The following is a 22,641-nucleotide window of genomic DNA, read 5'->3' as shown; positions in this document are numbered from 1 at the left end:
AATCGAAGTAAAAGAATGTAAAAGATCAAAACTTAACTAATGCTGGCACTTGTAACTTTTGTAAGCTAGCTGTAACCCAGATCAGGCCATAACAGGGTACCTAGTTAGATAAGCCACCATCAGGTTTTAGCCCATACTTAATTATAGTAAAAACAAAGATTATTTATGGCTCGCAGCCCATTGGATGGATTTTTAACTTTGCCGTGTGATATGAAATTAGAAATTAGATTTATTAAATATTAATATCTCATAGAAACATCAGGAATTAGCCGTACCATTTTAGATTTTGAAAAATCAAGCAGACACTTTCGGGCTCAACAACTTATAAAACTAACAGGATAATTTTTCCAAAAGATTATAAAATGAATGTCTAATAAAAAAAATTATGGGCCAGGCTAACCTCACCAACTCCTCTCATTTAATAGGGGAAAACCATTTATTTTTAAATATTCATTTAATTCTTTTTTCTTTAACAAATAAAAATTGCTTTCATTATTAATTCAATAAAGCCGACTTAAATTTTCAGTTTTTTTTTAGTTTATAATAAAAACACGAAATATGGTTTAATATTATAATATATAAACAAAACACACATTATCAAACTATAATATTTGAGATTCATACTATAATACACGATAAAAATAAATAAAATATTTAGCATCAAAAAAAAGGATAAAAATAATTAATCCGGTTTAAAGAAGAAAAATTTTAATTAAGGCTGTCACGTTGCGTCCATATACTCCTAAGCATAAAGGGTTATGGTTTATTTCTCAATATTATATTTTATAAATAATACTTTTCTTAATTTTTGAGAGTGTTTCGCTTAGGGAACATTCCAGATTACCAAGTTATCCAGGGCCGGGCCAGGGGTACCATCACTAATTAAATACAGACCTGGCCCATATCCCAAGAAAATTTTAATGTCATTTCCTTCATAAACTTCCATTTTTGCCTGAACATGAATTTTAAAAATAAGAATTTTTTATTATTTTGTTATATCATATTTTGAAATAAACAGGGTATGATTTTTTCCATATAAATACTTTTATACTGATTCGGGCCGTGGGCCGATTCAGGTCATGCGCCAGGCCTAGATCTAAAAAATGAGTTGGGCTGAAAAATAGATTCGATTTGTAGGTTTCCTACATGGATATTTTCCAATTCTCGGAATTAAAATAGAAAAACCTCTTCCACATTTATATTTCCCTTAACCTAAAGACCTAGCACCTAATTGTAGTATTGAATGTGAACCAATGTCGATCGGTTCATAAAATAAAATTTTCCTTTATTATACAAAAAAAAAGAAATAGGAACGAAATTTGAATTTTTTTTAACATATTTTTTATTAATTATAATTTAATTAAATTGAAGTATATGAATATGCCTTATTAACTAAATTTAATTTTTTTCAAAAAAATTTTAAGTAAGTTAGTTGTTACTTTAAATTTATAGTAAGAAAAGAATAAAGAAATATTAACAAAGGATTATATCTTTTAAAAAAATTAAAAAATATGATACTTTCGATTTAAATTTTTATTCTTAAAAAAAGTAGGAATTTGGGATATTTGTTAATCTAAATCTTTATGGCATACATTTTTAATTGAGATTGAGATTTTTTTATTTTAAAATAAATAAAAAATAAATTAAAGCGAAAATATAATAAGGGTGTTAAAAAGATAATTAATAATATATTTTGAAAAATAAATTTTTTTATTTCTTTCTGCTTTTGTTCGAAATGATCTATTATTTTATATTTTAAAAAGGAAATAATGGTTCACATTTTCAACTAGGTGGGCGAGGAGTAATGATGAAAGGTTTTGATCAAACAGCAGTTATTTATTACAAGAATAACACTAAGGTTGGCATTTGTTTTATATTTTTTTGAACATAAGCAATGACGTCTTTATCGCCTCAGTTAAAAAAAATAATTTATTTTGTGCTTTTTAAAATTATTTATAATCCTGTCTGTGGCCCTATAGGACCCGTCGTTTATATAATTCTTAAAACATGAACAGGCTTGAGGAGTCTAGTTTGAATAAACCAAAATAAACATTTAATAATGTCACATACTTTATTATTAAATATGACAATGTTTTCCAATCGCGTTGATTAATTCAACAAATATAAATTACAGATTATATTACAAATACACTCAGGCCTAGATGGCGCCATAAAATTATTTGATTTTAAATTTCCGGACAAGCCAAAAAAAATACAAAGACCATACCAGACAGAGCGTTTTAAGCGGTTGAACGTTGGAGTGCATGATGCTAAAATAAAGATCGAGTTTTGCAAAATTTATTCCGAAAATTTAGAAATTTTAAGTTTTTGAGCATAAAATATGTTTTCATCTTCGTACTAATTATTGGGATCCAAACCGTAACAAATTACGGTTCGGTTCAGATAAAAATAAAGGTTCATGGTAAAAGTTCGTAAGAAATAATAATAACGGTTCGGTTCAGACAAAAATAAAGATTCATGGTAAAAGTTCGTAAGAAATATTAATAACGTTCGGTTTGAACTTTTAAAAACCGGTTCAATTTTTTTCATATACAACTTTATTAGAATTATGTAAATTGAAGAACATCTTTTAAAACTTTATCCCTATCAAAAAAATAATATTAAGCAAATATTAAATATTCTCTCCTGTCAAATTATATTTATAAGTAAAGGAATAAATTCTATGGTTGAGAACATTTCTATGCGCTAACTTTGGTGGTTGGCATGGTCAAATAGCAATACACAAAAATATCTGAAAATACTTACTGATAATATCAATCAAAATCGATCATTAATATGGTTTAAAAGGGTTATGATATCAGGTTCTCACCGGTTCATATACCTTTTTAAAGGTTTGGTTCAGATTCGGATGGCAAAACATTTAACGGTTTATGTTCTGTAAATAATGAATGTTAATACATGTTTAAAGGTTAGGTTGTATTAATCTGAATAATTTCTATATTTTAAAATAATAAATGAATTTATATATATTTTATCAAGTAATCCTTGACCATAATCTAAAAAAAATTGATATATACTTGATTCTAGCACGATTATTGGTGATTACTAAAATACAAATTTGCTTAAAATGGGTGAGCAATCAGGCCATGTCCTAGGTCGGTTTAAAATTAAGGAAAAGAAAAATTTTTTTAAAAAAACGAGAAAAAAAAGAAAAATATTAAAAAAACCAAAAAAACGAGAATAAAATACGAAAAATAACAATGCTATCAATTACTTAAAACAAACCAAAATAGGGTGTCCTAGTTCAAAAACTTTTTAGCCTATACTAAAAAGCAATTAAGTATCCAAATTAAGCCAACCTAGGACATAGTCTCATTCTAAAATTATAGTTTTAAAAACAATATTTAGCATTTTTTAATGGTATTTTTGTCTTGAAGCAAACGGACTCTTTCGACAGTTTCTAGCTCATCTATAAGAATTGCTACCATTTAGACTAATTATCACCAAAGGGTAAGATATTAAATTTATGAAACAATAATTTCCCGTGGCAACGACCCCACTAAATATTACGACTCCACAAAATATTTTAAGTTGATTTATTGTCTGTGAAATTTACCCTTCTCCCTTCCGATATTTTAAGTTGGTAGAGTAGGAGGAAATAGTGTGGAAGGAGGGTATGAGGTATGGCCTTGCTAAATTAATTTTGAAGATTTAGGTTACCTTTTTTTTACTAAAATTATATTTAAGGGGTTATGGAGTAAATATTGGTGGAGAGGGGAGGATAAAAATTTTCCAGGGGGCAATATTGTCGTTGGCTAATGCCTATATCAAGACTTTATATCCAATAAAAAAACGCTAAAATTATTACCTCTATGTAATCTTTTTTTAAATTAAAATGTAAACAATTTTTATAACTGTGTATTGAATAGTAAAAAAGGTGAAGATTTGATACTATATTTGGATACTATATTTTTAGCAGTTTAAGCCAACATAGCTGACTAAAATATCGAAGAAACCGAGTTTTTAACCGAAAACTTTCACTTTGACCTCGGAGTTTTTCTAAAAATATAGCAGTTCAAATTTGAAATAAACTAATATAAATTAAAACGCCTTCTTAATATTAACGGATTTTATCCGGCACGCGCCTATAGATTGAGCCGAATTCGCCTACATCTAGCATTATCCAACTACACACCATTAATGGGAATATTATAGATCCCATAATATTCATATTTTATTTTATTACAAAAGCACGACTTTTATTTAATCATGTTCATGTTTATTTTTAATCTAATGAGGCATTTCAATGATACAATTAGTTTAATCTTATAAATTAAAACACAACGTGCAAAACACTTGCTTGGTTTCCACTATATTATAATTACACATTTGCTTGTTTAATTAAATTAATCTTTGAATTTTAATTAAGCGTATTATCTTTATAAAAACAAAAGTTACTCACATTTTGATACATCATTATTGTAAGAGAAGTTATAAATATAATTTAATCACAACTCATATAAAGTATATACCATTTAGAGTAATAACTGTCTAGACTTTTATATACATTAAATTATCTTTAAAAACTATACATACTAAATCAACAAATTAAATCCTCAAGATTAAACCAAAGTTCTTACCACTAAAACCTTAACCAAACTATAATTTAAAAAAAAATTAAGCCCTAACCATACATTAAATTTGATTTTGCCTAACAACACTACTAGGTTATTTTCAATGATAAACCATATAAAAACCACATATAGAAGGTTTAATGACTGATAAGTGAAAAGAAATGAAATTAAATACAAATCTGTGTTTAATTTAAAACAGTATAAATAATAAACAATGTAATATAAATCATCATGATGGTTATGGGGAGAAAAAAAGGAAGATAAATGGTTTGACGGATAAAGATTAAGGGTTGGTTTATTATATAATAATGTTAAGAATGTAGGATTATAGCAAATACAACGTATTAGGTATAAATAATATATAAATTATATCATAGATATAACGAAATTCGTTATGGAGGAAGAACCTGAACTTTAACACTGTTACACCTTTATGGTATATACTTATATTATATAATATAGATTACAAGCTAGCTATAATTTATTTTAAAAATATAATGTAAAATAAACGGAAGTTAGGATAATAAATTATTACGTAAAATATAAGTATGCTGCACTTAAAAGGCAACAAAGGCGTTATTGAACCGGATGTAATATTGCTTGTTATCTAATTTTTTATTTTAATAAAGAACTAAATGTCTACCAGGCCAGCACATCAGTGTCTTTAACTAATATTCAAATTTTTATAATATTATTATCGGATCCTTTTCTTTTTCAACTAAAGTTTCATAACCAAAATACATGATAATTAAAGAGAGAAATAAATTAGATATCAAATTAAGGTCTTTCTATCGGTGGATTGCGCATTTACTATCCATTTCAGGTTTTTTAAACATCTTCTCTGTTCAATAACTTAGCTTTATCTTACACTATCCAGATTAGATAACTATGATTTAAGGGTTCACATCTCACTCTAATCGTTTTATGTTGGAGGTAGACGTAACTAACAAATAGGAGGGAAGATAAGCATAACATTAACAATTCTTATCGTCAATCATTGGACATTAAAATATTTCTTCATGCCTTTGATTCTAACCATATAATCTACTCCATTCAATTGTTTCACTCTAACATGGTTTGGTTTGGTAATCTAATCTCTAATAAATATAATTGAAATTACCAATGGTTTGCATATATGGTGACATATAGTCTCATTATAGTGTGATATATAATTGGCCGCTAGATTAGAAATGTAAATTTGAATTGTCATAGTCATGGTAAATAATAAACCACTCCACAATTAGCCATAAAATCAATATGGGTTAATAGCAGTGGTGTAACCAGGAGTTATTTTTTTTTTGGTGTGGGGGGGGGGGGTTAAATATTTTTTGGGCTTCGCCCCTTAAAATTCCGTTTTTCCCGGTCTTCGGATGGGTTCCTCCTATAAAAATAGTATATATTATTGATTTTTCTATGGTTATCCTTATCATTTCCGTTAGTTAGCTAAATAATTGGCGATCTAATTCTAAAATATGTCATTTGGGATCTATTAGTAACTAGTATAGTAGTCAGATAAATGAAAAAATTATTAGTAACAAAATTTTGACCAATCTTATAATTAAAAAGCGACTGAAAGCATTATTCTGAAAATTTATAAATATTTAGTACTCAATTGTAAATTAATTTAATCCGTTTGGTAGACAGCAGAAAAATAAATTGCCATTATACTAGAATGGAAGATATTTTAAAAAAACTATATATCTGATGTGCGCTAATATTTAGAGTTTCATTAGTATTTTAAATTCCTCAAACAAATATGAGAACTACAAAAAGATACAGAATTATGAAAAAAATGAAAACTACGACGTCAAGCTTTAATTCTGAAGTTGGTCAAGTTTTTGAAAATCGAGTGTTAAGTGACTCGATTTGAGCCTATTTAAAAGCGGCTAATATATTTTATAAAGAAAAATATTAAGCAAGCCCGAATATTTTAATCATAGATGTCACAAAGGTTTGGACATTTATCGGTGAAATCTCGAGACTCAGGCAATATTTATCTGGCTAAGATATTAAGCTAGCCGTTTTTAAAAATCGGCGGAAATCGAGCCCTTTATCAAAGCTAGAAAAATCTGAAACTTATACCAAATCATTAAATAGGGTTTTATAAAATTTTATTGTTTAATTTTGCTAGATGGATTAAAGGGAAAGAGAATTATTGGTAAAAAAGGTGTCAAAATTAACATCATGTCAGGAAGTAAAATATAGAAGTTATAATTATCAGGTTTGCGTTTATTTAGTGCCTCACTTATTAATTATTTAATCAATTTTGCCATAACAGAATTATAAACTATGATATCAAGCCTTAAGCGAAAAGTCATCCATATAAGGAAGCATTATCTCTGATTTATGTAAATAATTATTGTGATTTCATATTTTTTAGTGCATCAACAACAAATTGCCAAGATTGAGATCATGTTAGGTATAAAAGCAATGAACAATACGTAAGGCATGATTATAATTCATCAATTTTATAGTCAATAATAAAAACCAGTTATAAGCGAAACAAAAACTACTGCACGCCTTAGGCAGAGTTTTAAAATGTCGAAGATTCAAAAATCAATTACCTCTAGATACATTAAAATTTTTCCCGATTTAAAATATTTTTGAGTTTTATGATTCTATGATCTTTATAGATGTTGCTTGTTCTTTTCAAATTATTTAATAATTATTTAACAGTATAAAATATATAAAAATTAAAAAATAAAACACCCCTCCCCCCACCTGTTTACTCCACTAGCCAAGATTTTCATATACAGAAGTATCTTAAGCCCTAACCTATCTAATTGAAACGTGTGTCTGCTGAAACAAAAAATAAGCAATTTTTTTAAATACAATAGTGACATCAATTAGTGGCCATTTTTCGATATTAACATTAACGTTTATTAAAAACCTTAGAAGGCAAAACTAAACATTCTACCATTGAAGCCAACGAATTATAAAAATTTAAATTTTTAGTTATTATGGTTCCCTATTAGCGCACAATTATTAAATTATTTCCATTTTTAATGTTATTTCTATATTTTTTACATGTAAATCTTTTAAAGGATGTCGCTGAGTCTTATGATCAGAATTAAGGATATTCAAACATATGGCAAAACAGCAATTGAAAAAGGGGAGGTAGGTATTTAAGTTTGTAGGGTTTTCAAGACTATAATTAACTGTTAAAAAAATAAAATCTCATACTATATTTCTTTATTTATTAAACAAAAGCAACAAATTATGTATGAGAATAGTTTGATTGCGAAAAAAGTAGATGATTATATATTTTTTGATATAAAGGAATTAAAAACACAGTATTAATTTTAAAAAAAGGAAGGTGAGGGAGACTAAAATCATAATTAAATTTACAGAACAATTTAAGAATCTTGCTTATTTTATATCTTATTCCGCATCAGATCAAAATAATAATATTTTCGGAGGACCTTATTCGGTTTTGACGAATTTTCTTGTAAGGTTTATGTAATATATAGTTGGGTAAAATTTGATAACTAGCAAATATGCTAGGTAACACACTTAAGCAGCTCTTAGACCAGGGATTGTTGGTCATCTGGAAACTCTCGTATTATTTATGATAATTTTAATTAGTGAAAAGTTTCAATAAATAATCACTGGAAGACTTTAGCCTTTTATTCCAGTCTATTAATACAAATTTTAATATTTTATTAGCTATTTTAATATTTGATCATATACTAATAGTGGATATATAAGGTGGCGAATAGTAAAAAAAGAGAAACAAAATTCGAAAAGAAATTGTGAAATTCATACATTATTTAATTTACATTTTTTCAATTTGTATTAGTTTTTGTTTTGAATACTCAATTTTACAGTTGATTTATGTGAAGTGAAACAAGCAAAATATATAATGGATACCTAAAAATAAAACTATGTAATTTAATAAATTAATATACATAGATTTGTTCAATAATAATCCATATATTAAAGGCTTTCAAAATAGATTAATGTTTCAATATACTAATAACAATTGCACTCTAAACTTTCTTCAACCTATAAATACTAATATAGTTGACTGACGCAAAGAAATGAGTGGACTATGTTATAAATATATCGAAAACTAAAAAATGATCAATCATCCGACCTGATAAAGATGAAGTCTAACTTGCTTTCAAAATAATTCTTAACTGATATATGGAAAAGGACATAATTTTGCTGAAGTTTAAATTAAGTTCTATTGTGAAAATAACACCAATTGGAGTTGGTAAAAGGTATTTCTAAAAATTATTCTTTTTTTATATTGGATCGAAAGAAGAATTTTCCGGTAAAAATTACGATTTTTTTACAAGTTTTAAAATTATCTCCCTACGACTTCAATTATTTTCGCTGAAAAATTGGCACCAATATCTATTTTAAATATTTACAAAAGTAGGAGCAAGTGTCGGGTCTAATATTTTAAAATAAAATTCGGGCCGGGTTGGGTTTAAATTTTGAAATATAATGATTCAATCTTGTGAAATAAAATTGAAGGAACAGCATTTAGGTACGGATAAAAATATGGTAAAATTTTGAAGATACATTTGATGATAAAGATCAAAAACTCGATTATGTCTAAAAAAAGAAGAAATAAGTTGGAACCCGAAAATCTAAATGCTTTAATTTTTCTATAAACTAATTATTTATGATTGTGTTGATAATTTATTATTTGCTTGTTTTGTTTAGTTCTTTTAATATTAGTGCTATTTAAATAATAAATGCTGATATTTTTAATATAACGTCTAATATTTATTATATTTAAATATATAATAAATTTAAAAAAAAAACAAAAGGTAATAGTAAAAAAAATAATAAATAAATTCGGGGGAGGGGGGGGGGGTGGCGGATAAATAATTTTTTTTATTTTGGGTTTGAACATAAAATTTCGTTCGGGATTGGACCTGATATTTAAAAAAAAATATTGAACACGTTTACAAAATTAGGCCTGATACAGATTACTAATCTAATTTACTTAATCTCAATAAGGAAATGTTAAATTGTAAAATGAAAATTGGAAAGTTATTATTAGTTAATGAATTAGCGGAAAGGTAAATAAAGTAAAATATTTTTGAAAAAGTATTATGTTGATTTTTGAAAAAGATATAGTACATTGTTATTAGCCCACATACAGTATTTATATTAGTGACCTGCATCGGGTCTAATTTTTCGAGCCCGGCCCGAAATTTTTTTATTTTTCCCAAAGCCCGACCCAAAATAAAAATTACTTGTCCGCCCGGCCCGCCTGAATTTATTTAAATATGGAAAAATTTAATTTTTGATTGTAAAAAAATTTTCTACAAATAAAAAATATTAGCGCCTTGTTTCTTGCAAGAATTTTAAAATATATCTATTTATTTGACAAAATGTAATGATATCATATTTAAATATTTAAACCCGACCCGGCCTGGAATTTTAAAAAAAAATATTAGGCCTGAACCAAAATTATTTTAAAAAAATAGACCCGCGTGATTTGCAGATCTCTTTTATATTATCTACTATTAAAAACGTTATTCCAAAACAGCTTTCCATTCTATTACCTCACTTCAATATTTTTTGAACAAGTGTTCCGACTCTATATCAAGAAATTACAGATTTTTCTTTATGGAAAAAATATCTTATTTAATTATTTAAAATAATGTATATATAGCATTCGTTATAGTTGTTGGTCACCCAGGTTTTGATTAAATAAATCTAAAAAATGTACTAACAAGGTAGTCGAGATTATTGAGAATTCTATTTATTGCTATACATGGTAGGTGGCTAAGGTTAGGCAATGAGAGTGACATATTTGAGCATATTATCTGGAAAGCTAATATAAATTCCTTGATGAGCGCAGGCCTTTTGTCTGGGAAATAGGTATGACTTGTCAGACTTGCAACGTTTTAAAAAACTTTACCATGGTAATAAATCAGGTTGTCTTTTAAGATAAGACTTGGCTCTACGTCATTACTGGGAGCTTATATGTTTATTTTAACAATACCAAGTTTCTTCCCATTTTATTTTCTGGCTAATGTGAAAAGGATTTTGACAATTCTCAATGTGAATATGGCCCATCATATATGAGCAAAAATTATTTTAGTGTCTATTCCGCCTACACTATAAGAGGTCTGAAGAGTCGTCATATATGCTTTATAAGGAATGGAAAAGACAACGCGGTCATAAGAGTCAAGCATGATAGACTTTATGTGAAGATGATCATCGTAGTACGAATAAAAGATCTTTAACTGGTAGTCTCTTATAGAATAAACATAATGATTTAATATATTCCCAGGAATTCAAGCACCATCTCATTGTCAAAATAGGTGTTTTCTCTATTAGTTGCTGTTAAAGAATTTTAATATCTTTTTTCTTTGCGGACGATGATACATCATTAGGAGAGTCGTTTGTAAACCTTTTGCGTAAGAAGTTGAATGGAGATGATAAAATGTTTTGTCAAAAAACATTATAAAAATTACATATTATAAAATACAAGTTTTGATTTCGAAGTCCTGGAAAAAAACTACGATGTCTATACTAATGCAAGACTAGTTATAAAAAATTCCCAAACTACGATGTGATTCACCATACGAAATTTGTCACCAGTCAATCATAGGAACTTGCAACAGTCCTCATAGCTTTTATAACCCTAGGTCCTGTAATCTTTATAATGTAAATCATACACACTAATACTTCAGGCATAAATAGCCGAATTTGCATTGAAATGGACCCCATTCACTTTAATTCTTTTCACATCAACGAAAAATATTTCATAGACAGGAACGTTTTCATTGATAAAAATATAAGGGCCAACCACAATGGCAAATAGTCAAGTCTCCTACCATATTTACAAAAGAAGGATCTCATTTCCACTTGAATGCCTCTTCTCTAAAATAATATTAGCATTCGGATTTTACGTTAACCTGACATGCCATACGTGGATGGGTAATGATACATAGCGTATGACGGCAATTGCCTTAAAATAGCAGGTTGCTCAGATTTTAGAGACCTTGACTGAGATGCAGCACGATGCTGATGATCCCAGCTTGGGACAGCCGTTTCTCTTATGAAATAACTAATCATTTTGAGGCAGGGTGAGATTGAATGGTAGAATTATATGAGTTAGAATTAATATGTATTAAAAAAGAAGTTCTTGCAATTTGATAAATTTGGGCGTTGTTTAGTAATATATGCTAATCAATGCTATAAATCATTGCCCTATTTAAATACTCCATGATAATCGCCAACTTTACAGGAATTCTGGAAAAGTTCGCTTTTCACAACAAGTGCAACCCCCAAACCCAAATGCAAAAGATTTGAATTCCACATTCGATGTCTTGTCATAACACTACATGTAAACCGGTTCCATGATCTCAACACCTTTTTTTATGACTTTGGCAGAGTTCTATTCTATAAATTTAGATGACTAAGATAATTATAGAAAGGGAAGAAATATCGGCCTGAACTCTTTGGATATTATGATTAGTTTCATTTAAGATAAAAAAAAATGTTTACACTATCGTCTTCATTTAATAAGAAAATGTATGTGTGGGTATACTTTAAATTGCTCTTATCTAAATTGAATTATTTTAATTACGCACTAGATTCGATTATAATATGTTTAATTTAATATTTATTAGTATCAGACCCTTATGACATTATACTTATAAAAAAAATGTGAACTGAACCTATCTTGTCATTATAGTCTTTTATTTCAACAGCTAGGAAGAATTAAGGGGTAAAATTATTGGATGAAAGATGGCAATGGAAGCAAAGGGTCTAAAAATGAATACCGAAAAGACAAAGGTTATGATTGGTGGAAATGCAGATGGAGGAATCCGCATGTCCTATATGTTAAGAAAAATTCTAGAAATGCACCAGATTCCAGAAATGGGTGCAAAAAATATGGAAAATGGTGGTTTAGATATTGGCATTGGGTCAATCCTGGGAAAAGTGGGAAAGTTTTGTTATTCGTGTGTGATATGCTAAAAATTAGGCTCTGCTGTTGTTACATGGTCAGACAAGCTTGGAAGAAGTTAGAGAGATGTCGTCTATTTCAACAAATGAAAACGTCTTTCTGAAGTTAAAGGGAAAAGATTATGTGATCTGTGTGAGGAGTTGTATAGTTTACGGCGGTGGAATATGACCAATTAAAGTGGCTCACGAAGCTAAATTGGAAAGAACGGAGAAAAGGAAGATTAGATGGATGTGTTGGGTATCACTGAGAGGGGAAAACTAAGAAATTTCTAGCAAGAATGGGAACAGAAATGATTGGCATTCTAATGAGAGAAAATAGATTGGCATGTAGAACGAAAGATGAAGCATGACTCGGTAAAGAGATGCGCCTTGATGGAAATAAAAGGGGGTGATTCCACGTCAAATAGACTAAAAAAACGAGATTTTGGGCCGGCGATCTCAAAAATGAATGAAACTTGGCATGTTATTTATTTATGTTCAAATGTTTTAAAATAAAAATTTTAGAGTGCTAGCTCAACCAGATCTAAAGATATACGCCTTCAAAGTCGCAAATCGCGAAGTGCGTGATTTCATTAAATCTTGTTATTTTAAAAAATATTTAAGATAGTTATAAATTATATATAATTTTATAGCCCCTAAAACTTTACGTTGGAATGTATTTTAAAAAAATTAAAAAATTTCAAGTGTTTTCTTATTTCCGGTAAAAATAAAAAATTAACATTGTTAGGAAGGGATCTTTTTTGGGTGTTAATATTCAAAAATGTTTATTACCTTTATATTAAACGATTTAATAAAAAATCTCGATAGCCATTTTTGTTTTTTTAATTTTATTAGAATTTTTATTATTTTTATAAATAAATATTGTAATATAGATGGCGTTATATTTTTACAAAATAATATATAATTTTTAATAATAATATGAATAGTATTGTGATTAAAATTAAAAAATCTATTGATTATAACCAAGAATGATGTCCTGGGGCGATATGTATGCAGGCAGCCCATACAGATATTATTTTATTGATGCTATATTATAAAATAAACATATTTTAAAATTTTATATTCTAACTATTATAATTTTGAGCTTATTACTAGAAATTCCTAAGGCCATAATTTGTAGATATATCTTTTCATTGTTTTGGATCTACTATCGTTATTATTTGAAAATAGCGATTTTATCAGTTTATTTTATTTTTTTATTCCTATCATCGCTACAATCAATCATCATATATTTCAAAACTTAAACATTTTTTACAACCAAATGAATTTATGATAATTTGTGATTTCTCTGAAAATTGTGCTTTTATAATCCAAGACACTGTCAAGGATTCCACTGGAATAATAATCAAGCCACTATCCATCCTATGATAGCATATTATAATAATAAGGGCAATATAGAAAACCTAATTATATGGTAATATCAGTCACTTTAACATAATGTTATTGCAGTACATTTATCAGAGACCTGCAGACCCGGCCCTAAGCCCGGCCCGGGTACCAGGGCCGGGCCGTATTTTAAAATATACCCGGGCCGGGCCGTATTTTTTTAAAAAATTTATACAACATGAATTATTATATTCGTCAATTAGATATGGTTATAATGATTATATTTAGTTATGATTAATATAATGTTTGGTGAAAGTTAACACTAGCTAACACTCATAGTATCTATTACATAATAAAATTATAGTTTCCTGCCATGGAATAAATACGCAAAGGATTAAATACATTATTATATAATATATAATATATTTTTTATTAATTAAAATATCATTTTTATTTTTTTTATAAATACATAGTATATTCTCAAAATATTATTTACACAAAATTTTTATAGTATCAATTTGTAATATACTATATATCTGTTTAGAATATTAAAAAAAATATTAGTATTGTTAAACGGCTCGTTTTGAGCCGATTTTTAAAAACGGCTAACTCAGTGTTTTATCCAGAAAAATATTATGCAAGCCTGAAAATTTTGCTCATAAAAGGAGCAAAGGTCTAGACATATAGTATCGAAATTTCAAGGCTTAGTCAATATTTTTCTGGCGAAAATATTGAGTTAGCCGTTTTTAAAAATCGGCTCAAAACGAGCGTTTAACAACATCAGCTAATATTGCTTATTAAATGATAATACTCGCCGAAAAAAATGATAAAATACGAAATAATAAATTTTTTGTATATACCAGGTCGAATATAATTTTAAAAAATCCGGGCCGGGCCGAAAATTTTTTAATCTGGGCCGGGCCGAGCCGTACAAATGGTACCTCTGCAGGTCTCTAAAATGATAAAATTTTTGACCAATCAATTCAGCAAAAAGCCAAACAAATATATTACTGCTCTGACGGATCAGCTGCGCAATATAAAAACAGGAATTTTTTTAGAAATCTGTTATCATGAATCAGATTTTGGTGTATCAGCTGAATGGCATTTTTCAGTTATATCCCATGGAAAAGGTCCATGTGACGGCCTTGGTGGAACATTAAAAAGATTAGCAGCGCGTTCAAGCCTTCAGCGCATCAGTTCTGGACACATTTTAACACCAGTTGATTTATATCAATTCGCAAAACAAAACATGCCATCACTAAATTTTACATATATAACCAGCGAACAATACAATTTACAAGAGATTAAACTACGTCAATTTAGCTCGTCCCATTCCAACTCGGGAAATATATGCTGTATTTCTTTTGAGTTTAAGTAAACTTACAACAAAAATATATTCATATGCAGAGGACTTTCAAATTAACAATATCTCAAATGCCGATAATTTGTGATTTGACGATATTAAAGGATTCGTAACATATGTTTATGACGATTTTTGGTGGTTAGCCACAATACTAAAAAATAATGAAATTACTGAGGAGATATATATTTCCTTTTTACATCCCCATGGACCCTCACCATCCTTCTTTTACCCCACAATTGAGGAAAAGATATGGTTACCCATTAATCAAATAATAACAGTAGTAGATCCTATTGCAGTAACAGGACGTACCTACAAATTATCGTCACAAAAATATCTATTTATTAGCATAAAATGGGATAATATTAAAACAAGAGGTATTCTTTTTTTATTGTTTGTGTATAAAATTTTAAAATATGTTTATTTTACAATATAGCGTCCTAATAAAATCATATCTATATATCTGCCTGCCTACATATCGCCCCAGGACATCATTCTTGGTTATACTCAATTGATTTTTTAATTTAATCACAATACTATTCATATTTTTTATTAAAAATTATATATTAAAAAAAATAATATAACGCCATCTATATTACATTTTTTATTTATAAAAATAATAAAAATTCAAATAAAATTAAAAAAACAAAAATGGCTATCGAGATTTTTTATTAAATCGCTTAATATAAAGGTAATAACATTTTTAGTGAATATTAACATCCAAAAAAATCCCTTCCTAACAATGTTAATTTTTTATTTTTACAAATATTTTCCAACGTAAAATTTTAAGGGCTATAAAATGATATATAATTTGTAACTCTATCTTAAGTATTTTTTAAAATAACAAGATTTAATGAAATTACGCACTTCGCGATTTTCGACTTTGAAGGCGTATATCTTTGGATCTGGTTGAGCTAGCACTCTAAAATTTGATTTTATTAACATTTACAACATAAATAACTAATATCATTTTTGAGATGGTCGGCCGAATCGTTGGTCGATTTGTCATGGAATTACCCAAGATAAGAACCTGGAGAAAGGCCTAAGATGATGTGGTTAAATTTATTTTTTTAAATAGTGCGCTATTAGTTAGGCTACTAAAAAAGTAGCGCGCTATTAATAACTTCATTTATTTATTTTCATAAAAGTTTTTGATTTGGGATTTTTTCCAAGTTTTGAGCGTAGCCTAAACTAGAATAGGGATTAATATTTTTGTACTAAATGCAAATATTCTTAGTATCAAAATATTGAATGCCAATAATAAAGCCAGATGGAAATAATTATAAAGAGTATCTCTCGAATTTAAAAATTTATAAGAAGAATTTATTATAATACCAAATAAATAATTTCAGAATTCATAGTATATATAAAATCATTTTTAATAATTAAATAAAGTAATTAAAACTTTTATGCAAAATATGGTAAAGTGAGGATAATAAAGTGTTTTTTGAAAAAAAATGACAAATTTTAAAAACTTTTATGAAAACAAATAAGAGTCGTTAAAGTAGCGCGCACTTTTTAAAAAAAATAGCGATCGGTAGCGTGCTCTTTTAGAGTAGTTTAAAATTTATATAATAAATATATATATATATTATTTTAAAAAAAAATTATTAATAATTTAATTGAAATTTATATTTCAAAAAATGCTTTACAAATCTAGTTTATCAAGTTATTTAAAATACAATATGCCGCCAATGATAATTTTGAGACAGATGATAACCACAAATTTTCATAAAAAATGACATTATGGAATTACCTTTCCCTATGCATAAAATAGTGAAGGACATTTAGAATAGCTTCAAAATTGAAAGTCTTTAAAATTAGATTTATCAGCCGCTTCTTAGCCTTACATCTACGCATCTATAGATTATTGGGACAAGAAGGTGAAATAAAGCATTTATAATTTGATTTTTTATTAACTTAATAGAAAGGAGCAGCCAAATAAGCTATTGGTAACGTTGATTAATTTAATACCCAAAGAAGATACACTACCTAATAAATCATCGAAGAATTTAAATCTAGAATACTCAAATGAACATTTTTGTTAGTTTTTCTTATATAAAAAGTTTAGAAAATTAAATATCACATTACCCTCAAGTACTACAACAATTATTTAGTAGGACAAAAACTTATACTTTCTGTTCCCCACTCTAGATTTGCGCAATGATTTTATTATTAATATGCAATAAAATAAATAATGCATACATTTTACATTTTAGTACCTTTTTTTGCCAAATAGCGTTATCAGCAGCGCGCTACTATCAAAAGTAGCTTTTAACAACACTGATTAAATTACTTATTTTTTTCTATTAAGACAAAAACATGTTCAAAACATTTATTCCCGGATTTTCTATGTTAAATTTTTGAAATTTTTCAAACAAAAGTAAGTTTTCATTAAGTTTTAATTTCTCATAAACAATTCATAAATTTAATTGAAAAATAGATGTTAATATGATAAAATAAATGTATATAATAATTCTATTAATAACTTTTCTCTAGCTTAATTTTCTCCATAGCAAAATTTTTATGTTTAGTTAAATTAGATGAAATTCAAAAAATCATTATTTCATGATTTAATCAAATAAATCGATTTTTTAATTTTTATTTAAAAATAAATATTTTGCTAACCCTAGCAAACCAGAAAATAAATTAATCTTATATGAGGCCTAAACCAATTGACTCGACCAGTTCCAAAAGTCATCCGACATATTACGGGATCGGGATTTGTAGGTTAAAAAATATACTTCTATTAAATATTGTTCTAGGTATATTAGACACTGATAGGATCATTATTTTAGGATCTAATAGCATCTTTAGACAAAAAATTGATCTTTTAAGCATGACCTATCCCAATTATAATCTATAAATTAACAAATAAAATTGTTGGTTTTATAATATCTGACATTCAAGAATTTTCTAGAAAACGTTGCTAAAGGTGGAATGGAAACGTTATGGAATAATTATTTGACAAAATTCTATTTTCCAGAAAAAAAAGTTAAAAAAATATAAACCATCTTTGATGGCGGATAGTGCCGTAAAACTAAACTCTTCGGGAGATACCCTGTAAGTTCCTATGTAACTACTTTTAACAGCGTCCCATATTATATTTGTCAATTCTTTGTTGCTAACTAATTCAGATGCAGATATGTCTAATGATGCTATCGCGTTAATGTCAGAGCTAGGCCTTTTTTTTTAAAAAAAAAATTAAATAATGAGGATTAAAAGGTATTTAAAAAAAAAATTGATTAGATACATTCGCGAATCTTGATTTATAAAATACTGAGATATTTATGAGCATCTTATTACCACCGAATATGATAATGGTTTACTAAATTTATTTATCATTTCTGGTTTATGTTTTAAAAAACATTTAACATAAAATCATAATGGATTCTTGTTCCGGTTTCTAAAATTTTAAGACTCATGTTGGGTTCTGGTTTAACTTTTTAGATTTGTCCCGGTTCCGAGAGTTCTAGTTCCAAGCTCTGAGTTTGCATGCCCCGGAGGCCCCGGTCTAGCCCGAATTTTTTTAAAATATATAAATATATTACATTTATTTCTAATTTTTATAGCTAATAATTGCGATTTAAAATATTCAGTTAAAAATAAGAATTTTAGACTTGGGCCCGGGTATATTTAAAAAAATTAAAATACAGCCCTGCAGGTCTCTGATATTTATTTATAATGAATGGAAAAAAGAAACCTTATCTGAACTACTGATATTTTCAGCTCATTTTGCCAATCGCTAGGGAACAGTTTGAGGAATTGTTGGGTTAAACCTTTGGAAAGTTCTTTGAAATTCGTGTTCTCCCTGTCCGAATAACTTCTATCGTATGTGACATCGATCAATTTTATACGGCACCTGTATATTACTATTTTTTAAAACAAAAATAGAAAAAGAAATAAAATATTCATATAAATGAGATAGTATTATTTTCACCCGTTTATTAGTCCCAAAAAGATGTATCAAAAAGCATGACCTACGACGTAATCCTATAACTTGAATTGGTTAGTCTATATAGTTATATAGGATATTTTAATTGGAAGGTAAATTTTATGAAAACGATAAGTGAAGATGTATTCATAATTATTTAACAATGGGTATTCTAACTCCAAAGAGGGGGGATAAATAAAAGAAGTTGATAACTTCTTTTATTCAATTAAATTAACATCATAGGCTTTATACTTAAATCCTCACCCCTAGCCGGATTTTGAAAAAAACCCAATAAAGTTTGTGAATCTGAAAAATATTGACTAATCTCTCAAAAGTTAACAGAGTAATCAAAACTTTAGATGTCAAAAAAATATATATGATTATTTAAAAAAAAATGATGTCGATTTTTCAAGCAAAAAAAAATAATACGTAGCACCACACATAAGATCATAAAAAAGGATTATATTTTAATAATTAATCCTTAACGTTTTCACAATTTTTTAATATATTAAATGTATATTTAGAGAAATTTTTAGCATCCACTAAATTGGTATTTAGATTGAAGATATTGTTAATTGACACAAATGACCAATGGCCGAACTTAATCCTTAGTGAAAATATTACATTAATATTCTCAAACATCAATGACTTATAATATTTCCAAATGACCAGTCCATCTCTTGTATAAAAGTCTCTTAAGTGTATGGCTCAGCATCTAATGGTATTCAGTGAATGCAACCCTCCTCAAAAATCTATACCTACCCACCTAAAATTTTTTAGGCATCTTCGGCAGCGATATTTTCACATTATTAATTACACCTTTATAATTATAATGGTACTCCTTTCATAAATTTTAAAAAGAATAACTCAAATTATTAATGCCCTACTACCAACTAGTAAAATATTGTGAATCTAAAAGAGTTAATTTTTAGAACATAAATTCAATTAAAAACCCCCTCATTTTCAATGAATGCATTATTATAATATATTGATTGGCATGAATATGAGTTTACTGATAGGATGTCTAACCCTTTTAAATTACATTTAAAGGATAGCAGAAAATTATCAAATTTGGAAAATAATGTCTATGATTGTATGCAAAATATAGATTTGGTCGATGTTTAGCAATATCATGGTATTATAAGGTCTATAATAAGAGTATTAATTTTTACAGCAATAAAATTTAATATATAACCCTGCAATAAATTTATCCTACCCCTAGCCTACCTCCCTGTTCCTACCCTCCCCCCCCCATTCATGTAGACGCTGGTATGACCTATATTTACAGGGCAATTAAAACGCCTAAAACAAATTGACTATGCGTTTAGTAAATTGAAAAAATTGAAAATTATAATAATCTTTATATGACAATTATTAACAAAATGCTACTTTTGTTTGAAGCAATGTATATGGGGTACCTTTTTACTAATTTTTTTTGATCAAGATATGTAACTTCTCCATTTCAAACAAACATGACATTTGCATCATCATAGGTCTGGCTTATTAATATTATATGAATTATTTTTAAATTTAAAATTTAACTTGGAGTTCCGCATAAGTACTTTCTTAATCTATCATTTCTATTAAATTCTCTTGAATCTTTCCACCAAAAAAAATATACCGAATAGTTAAACTCAAATTTTTGCAATCTACTACACCTTTGTCTAATCGGCGTTATGAAAAAATGGGCATTTACAATAATTTATTGAGATAACCATTTCCGCCAAATTTGAGGCGATGTGTTTTGGGCAATTTTTAATATTGTTTTTATAATTTATCATCTTTTTGCCAAAAAATTTCTTTCAGACAATTTTCTCAAAATATATAATTTTTATAAAAAATATATATTAACTATTTCAGATAACCTATATTTTTAGGATTCAGAAGATATTTTATATTGAATTTATTTAGTTTGAAAGAAAGGTGTCCCAACAATCTCTGGTCTCCCCAACAAATTAATAATTTTTTAAATAGTAATTAAAAATTAGAGATCTGCGATGCCCAGCCCGATCCATGGACCGGGTAAAGTCTGAATTTTTTTACTTAAGCCGGGCAAAAAATTAAAGGACAGGCAAAAAGTAGATATGCCTGGCGTGTTTAAAAAGAATAAAAATAAAATTATTTTAAAGCTTAATAATTTTGTTAAAATATATTTTATTGATTAAATTACCATGACTTTTTATGTTTTATTGCTTTAATAAAAAATTCATAAAACCGACACTCTCACCATTATTGGGTTTTCCCCATAAGATATATTCCTGGATTTTAAAAACCCGGACTGGGCCGAGTAGCCATAATAAAAATTGGAATCAGACAGAGTCGGGCAAAACAAAATTTTAACTGGGCCAGACCGAAAAATTTTACCATTTGCAAACCTTAAAAATATAATAGGCCAAAGTTCGAGGAAGTAACTAAAAATATTATGTAAAATTTATGGTAAAAAAAGAAAAGGCCCATAACCTCTTTCCCCTTACCAAAATCGGTTATTGTTAGTTACTACCAAAGGCAGTGTTGAACTAATCGGTGTTTTATTTATTTTTTGTTCGGATCGGGAAAGCTTCTGTGGCATAATCGATTGGTGCGTGGATCGCCAATCCGATAGTTATGGGTTCGAATTCAGCAAGGACCATGTTTTTTTTCTGAATCCAAATTCGTGGTTCCGTCCTGGTGGGGGAGGGGCTGATTTATAGTAGATCGGAGGCAACCGGGTGATTCAATCACATAATATATATTTTTTTAAATGGATTTTATTGCATTTAAAAAAATAATCCTGGATACAACCTTAAAAAATATTTCAAATGCATAATAATTTAAAACATAATAATGATAAAACCTAATATAAAACTAATACTTTTACTATTTTTTTTAAATAATTTTTTTTATACATGTGTGTGCTTGCTTGCCACTGCCATTATAACATATGGAATGTGTATTAGTTATTTAAGTATAAACTTCAAAAAATTGAAATAAAATATATTTCAAAATAAAATATATTTCAAAATAAAATATGTTTCAAAATAAAATATATTTCAAAATAAAATATATTTCAAAATAAAATATATTTCAAAATAAAATATCAGGGAAAAACTAAACGATTCAAGAATATTTAAGAGTCAAAATTTTTCCCAGTATATAATAAAAAAGAAATAATATAAACTCAAGTAAAACTAAAGTCCAAATCTGATTATATTTTTTTTACTTTTTACGTTTACTAAGTAACACGGGTCAATATATTTATTTATAATGCAACTTTCCTTTGTAAATAAATATCCTTATTATCTACTCCTTATTAGAAAAGAAAAAGACCTCACACTCACAGAATGAATGAACAATCATTACTATTCCCAAGTATCCTTAAATTCACAAACAATATAATACAATCATTTTTCTAAACAACAAAATTTTTTTTTAAAAAACAGATCTTTTTGTTCTATCAAATTTTTTTTTAAATTTTAGATTTGATAATCTCTAGCTCAAGATGACTT

The 22,641-nt window shown here is 27.6% G+C and overlaps 1 protein-coding gene across 2 annotated transcripts in view; it reads right to left on the bottom strand.

The window, feature by feature from the left end:
- Window positions 1–22,641, bottom strand: part of LOC135922890 (basement membrane-specific heparan sulfate proteoglycan core protein-like) — a 92,504-nt gene that overhangs the window by 56,165 nt on the left and 13,698 nt on the right. For both annotated transcript variants that reach the window (XM_065457400.1, XM_065457399.1), the window contains exons 3-4: window positions 18,926–19,094; window positions 18,234–18,406 (exon numbers count right to left, since the gene is read on the bottom strand). In XM_065457400.1, the coding sequence (XP_065313472.1) occupies window positions 18,234–18,406; window positions 18,926–19,094 (342 nt within the window). The remainder of the gene's footprint in view (window positions 1–18,233; window positions 18,407–18,925; window positions 19,095–22,641) is intronic.

This window comes from Gordionus sp. m RMFG-2023, chromosome 1, assembly GCF_954871325.1.
Source record: "Gordionus sp. m RMFG-2023 chromosome 1, tfGorSpeb1-WG-v2, whole genome shotgun sequence".
Classification (NCBI taxonomy): domain Eukaryota; kingdom Metazoa; phylum Nematomorpha; class Gordioida; order Chordodea; family Parachordodidae; genus Gordionus; species Gordionus sp. m RMFG-2023.
Note: the sequence above shows the minus strand (reverse complement) of the source record. Positions and strands in the feature narration are given on the sequence as shown.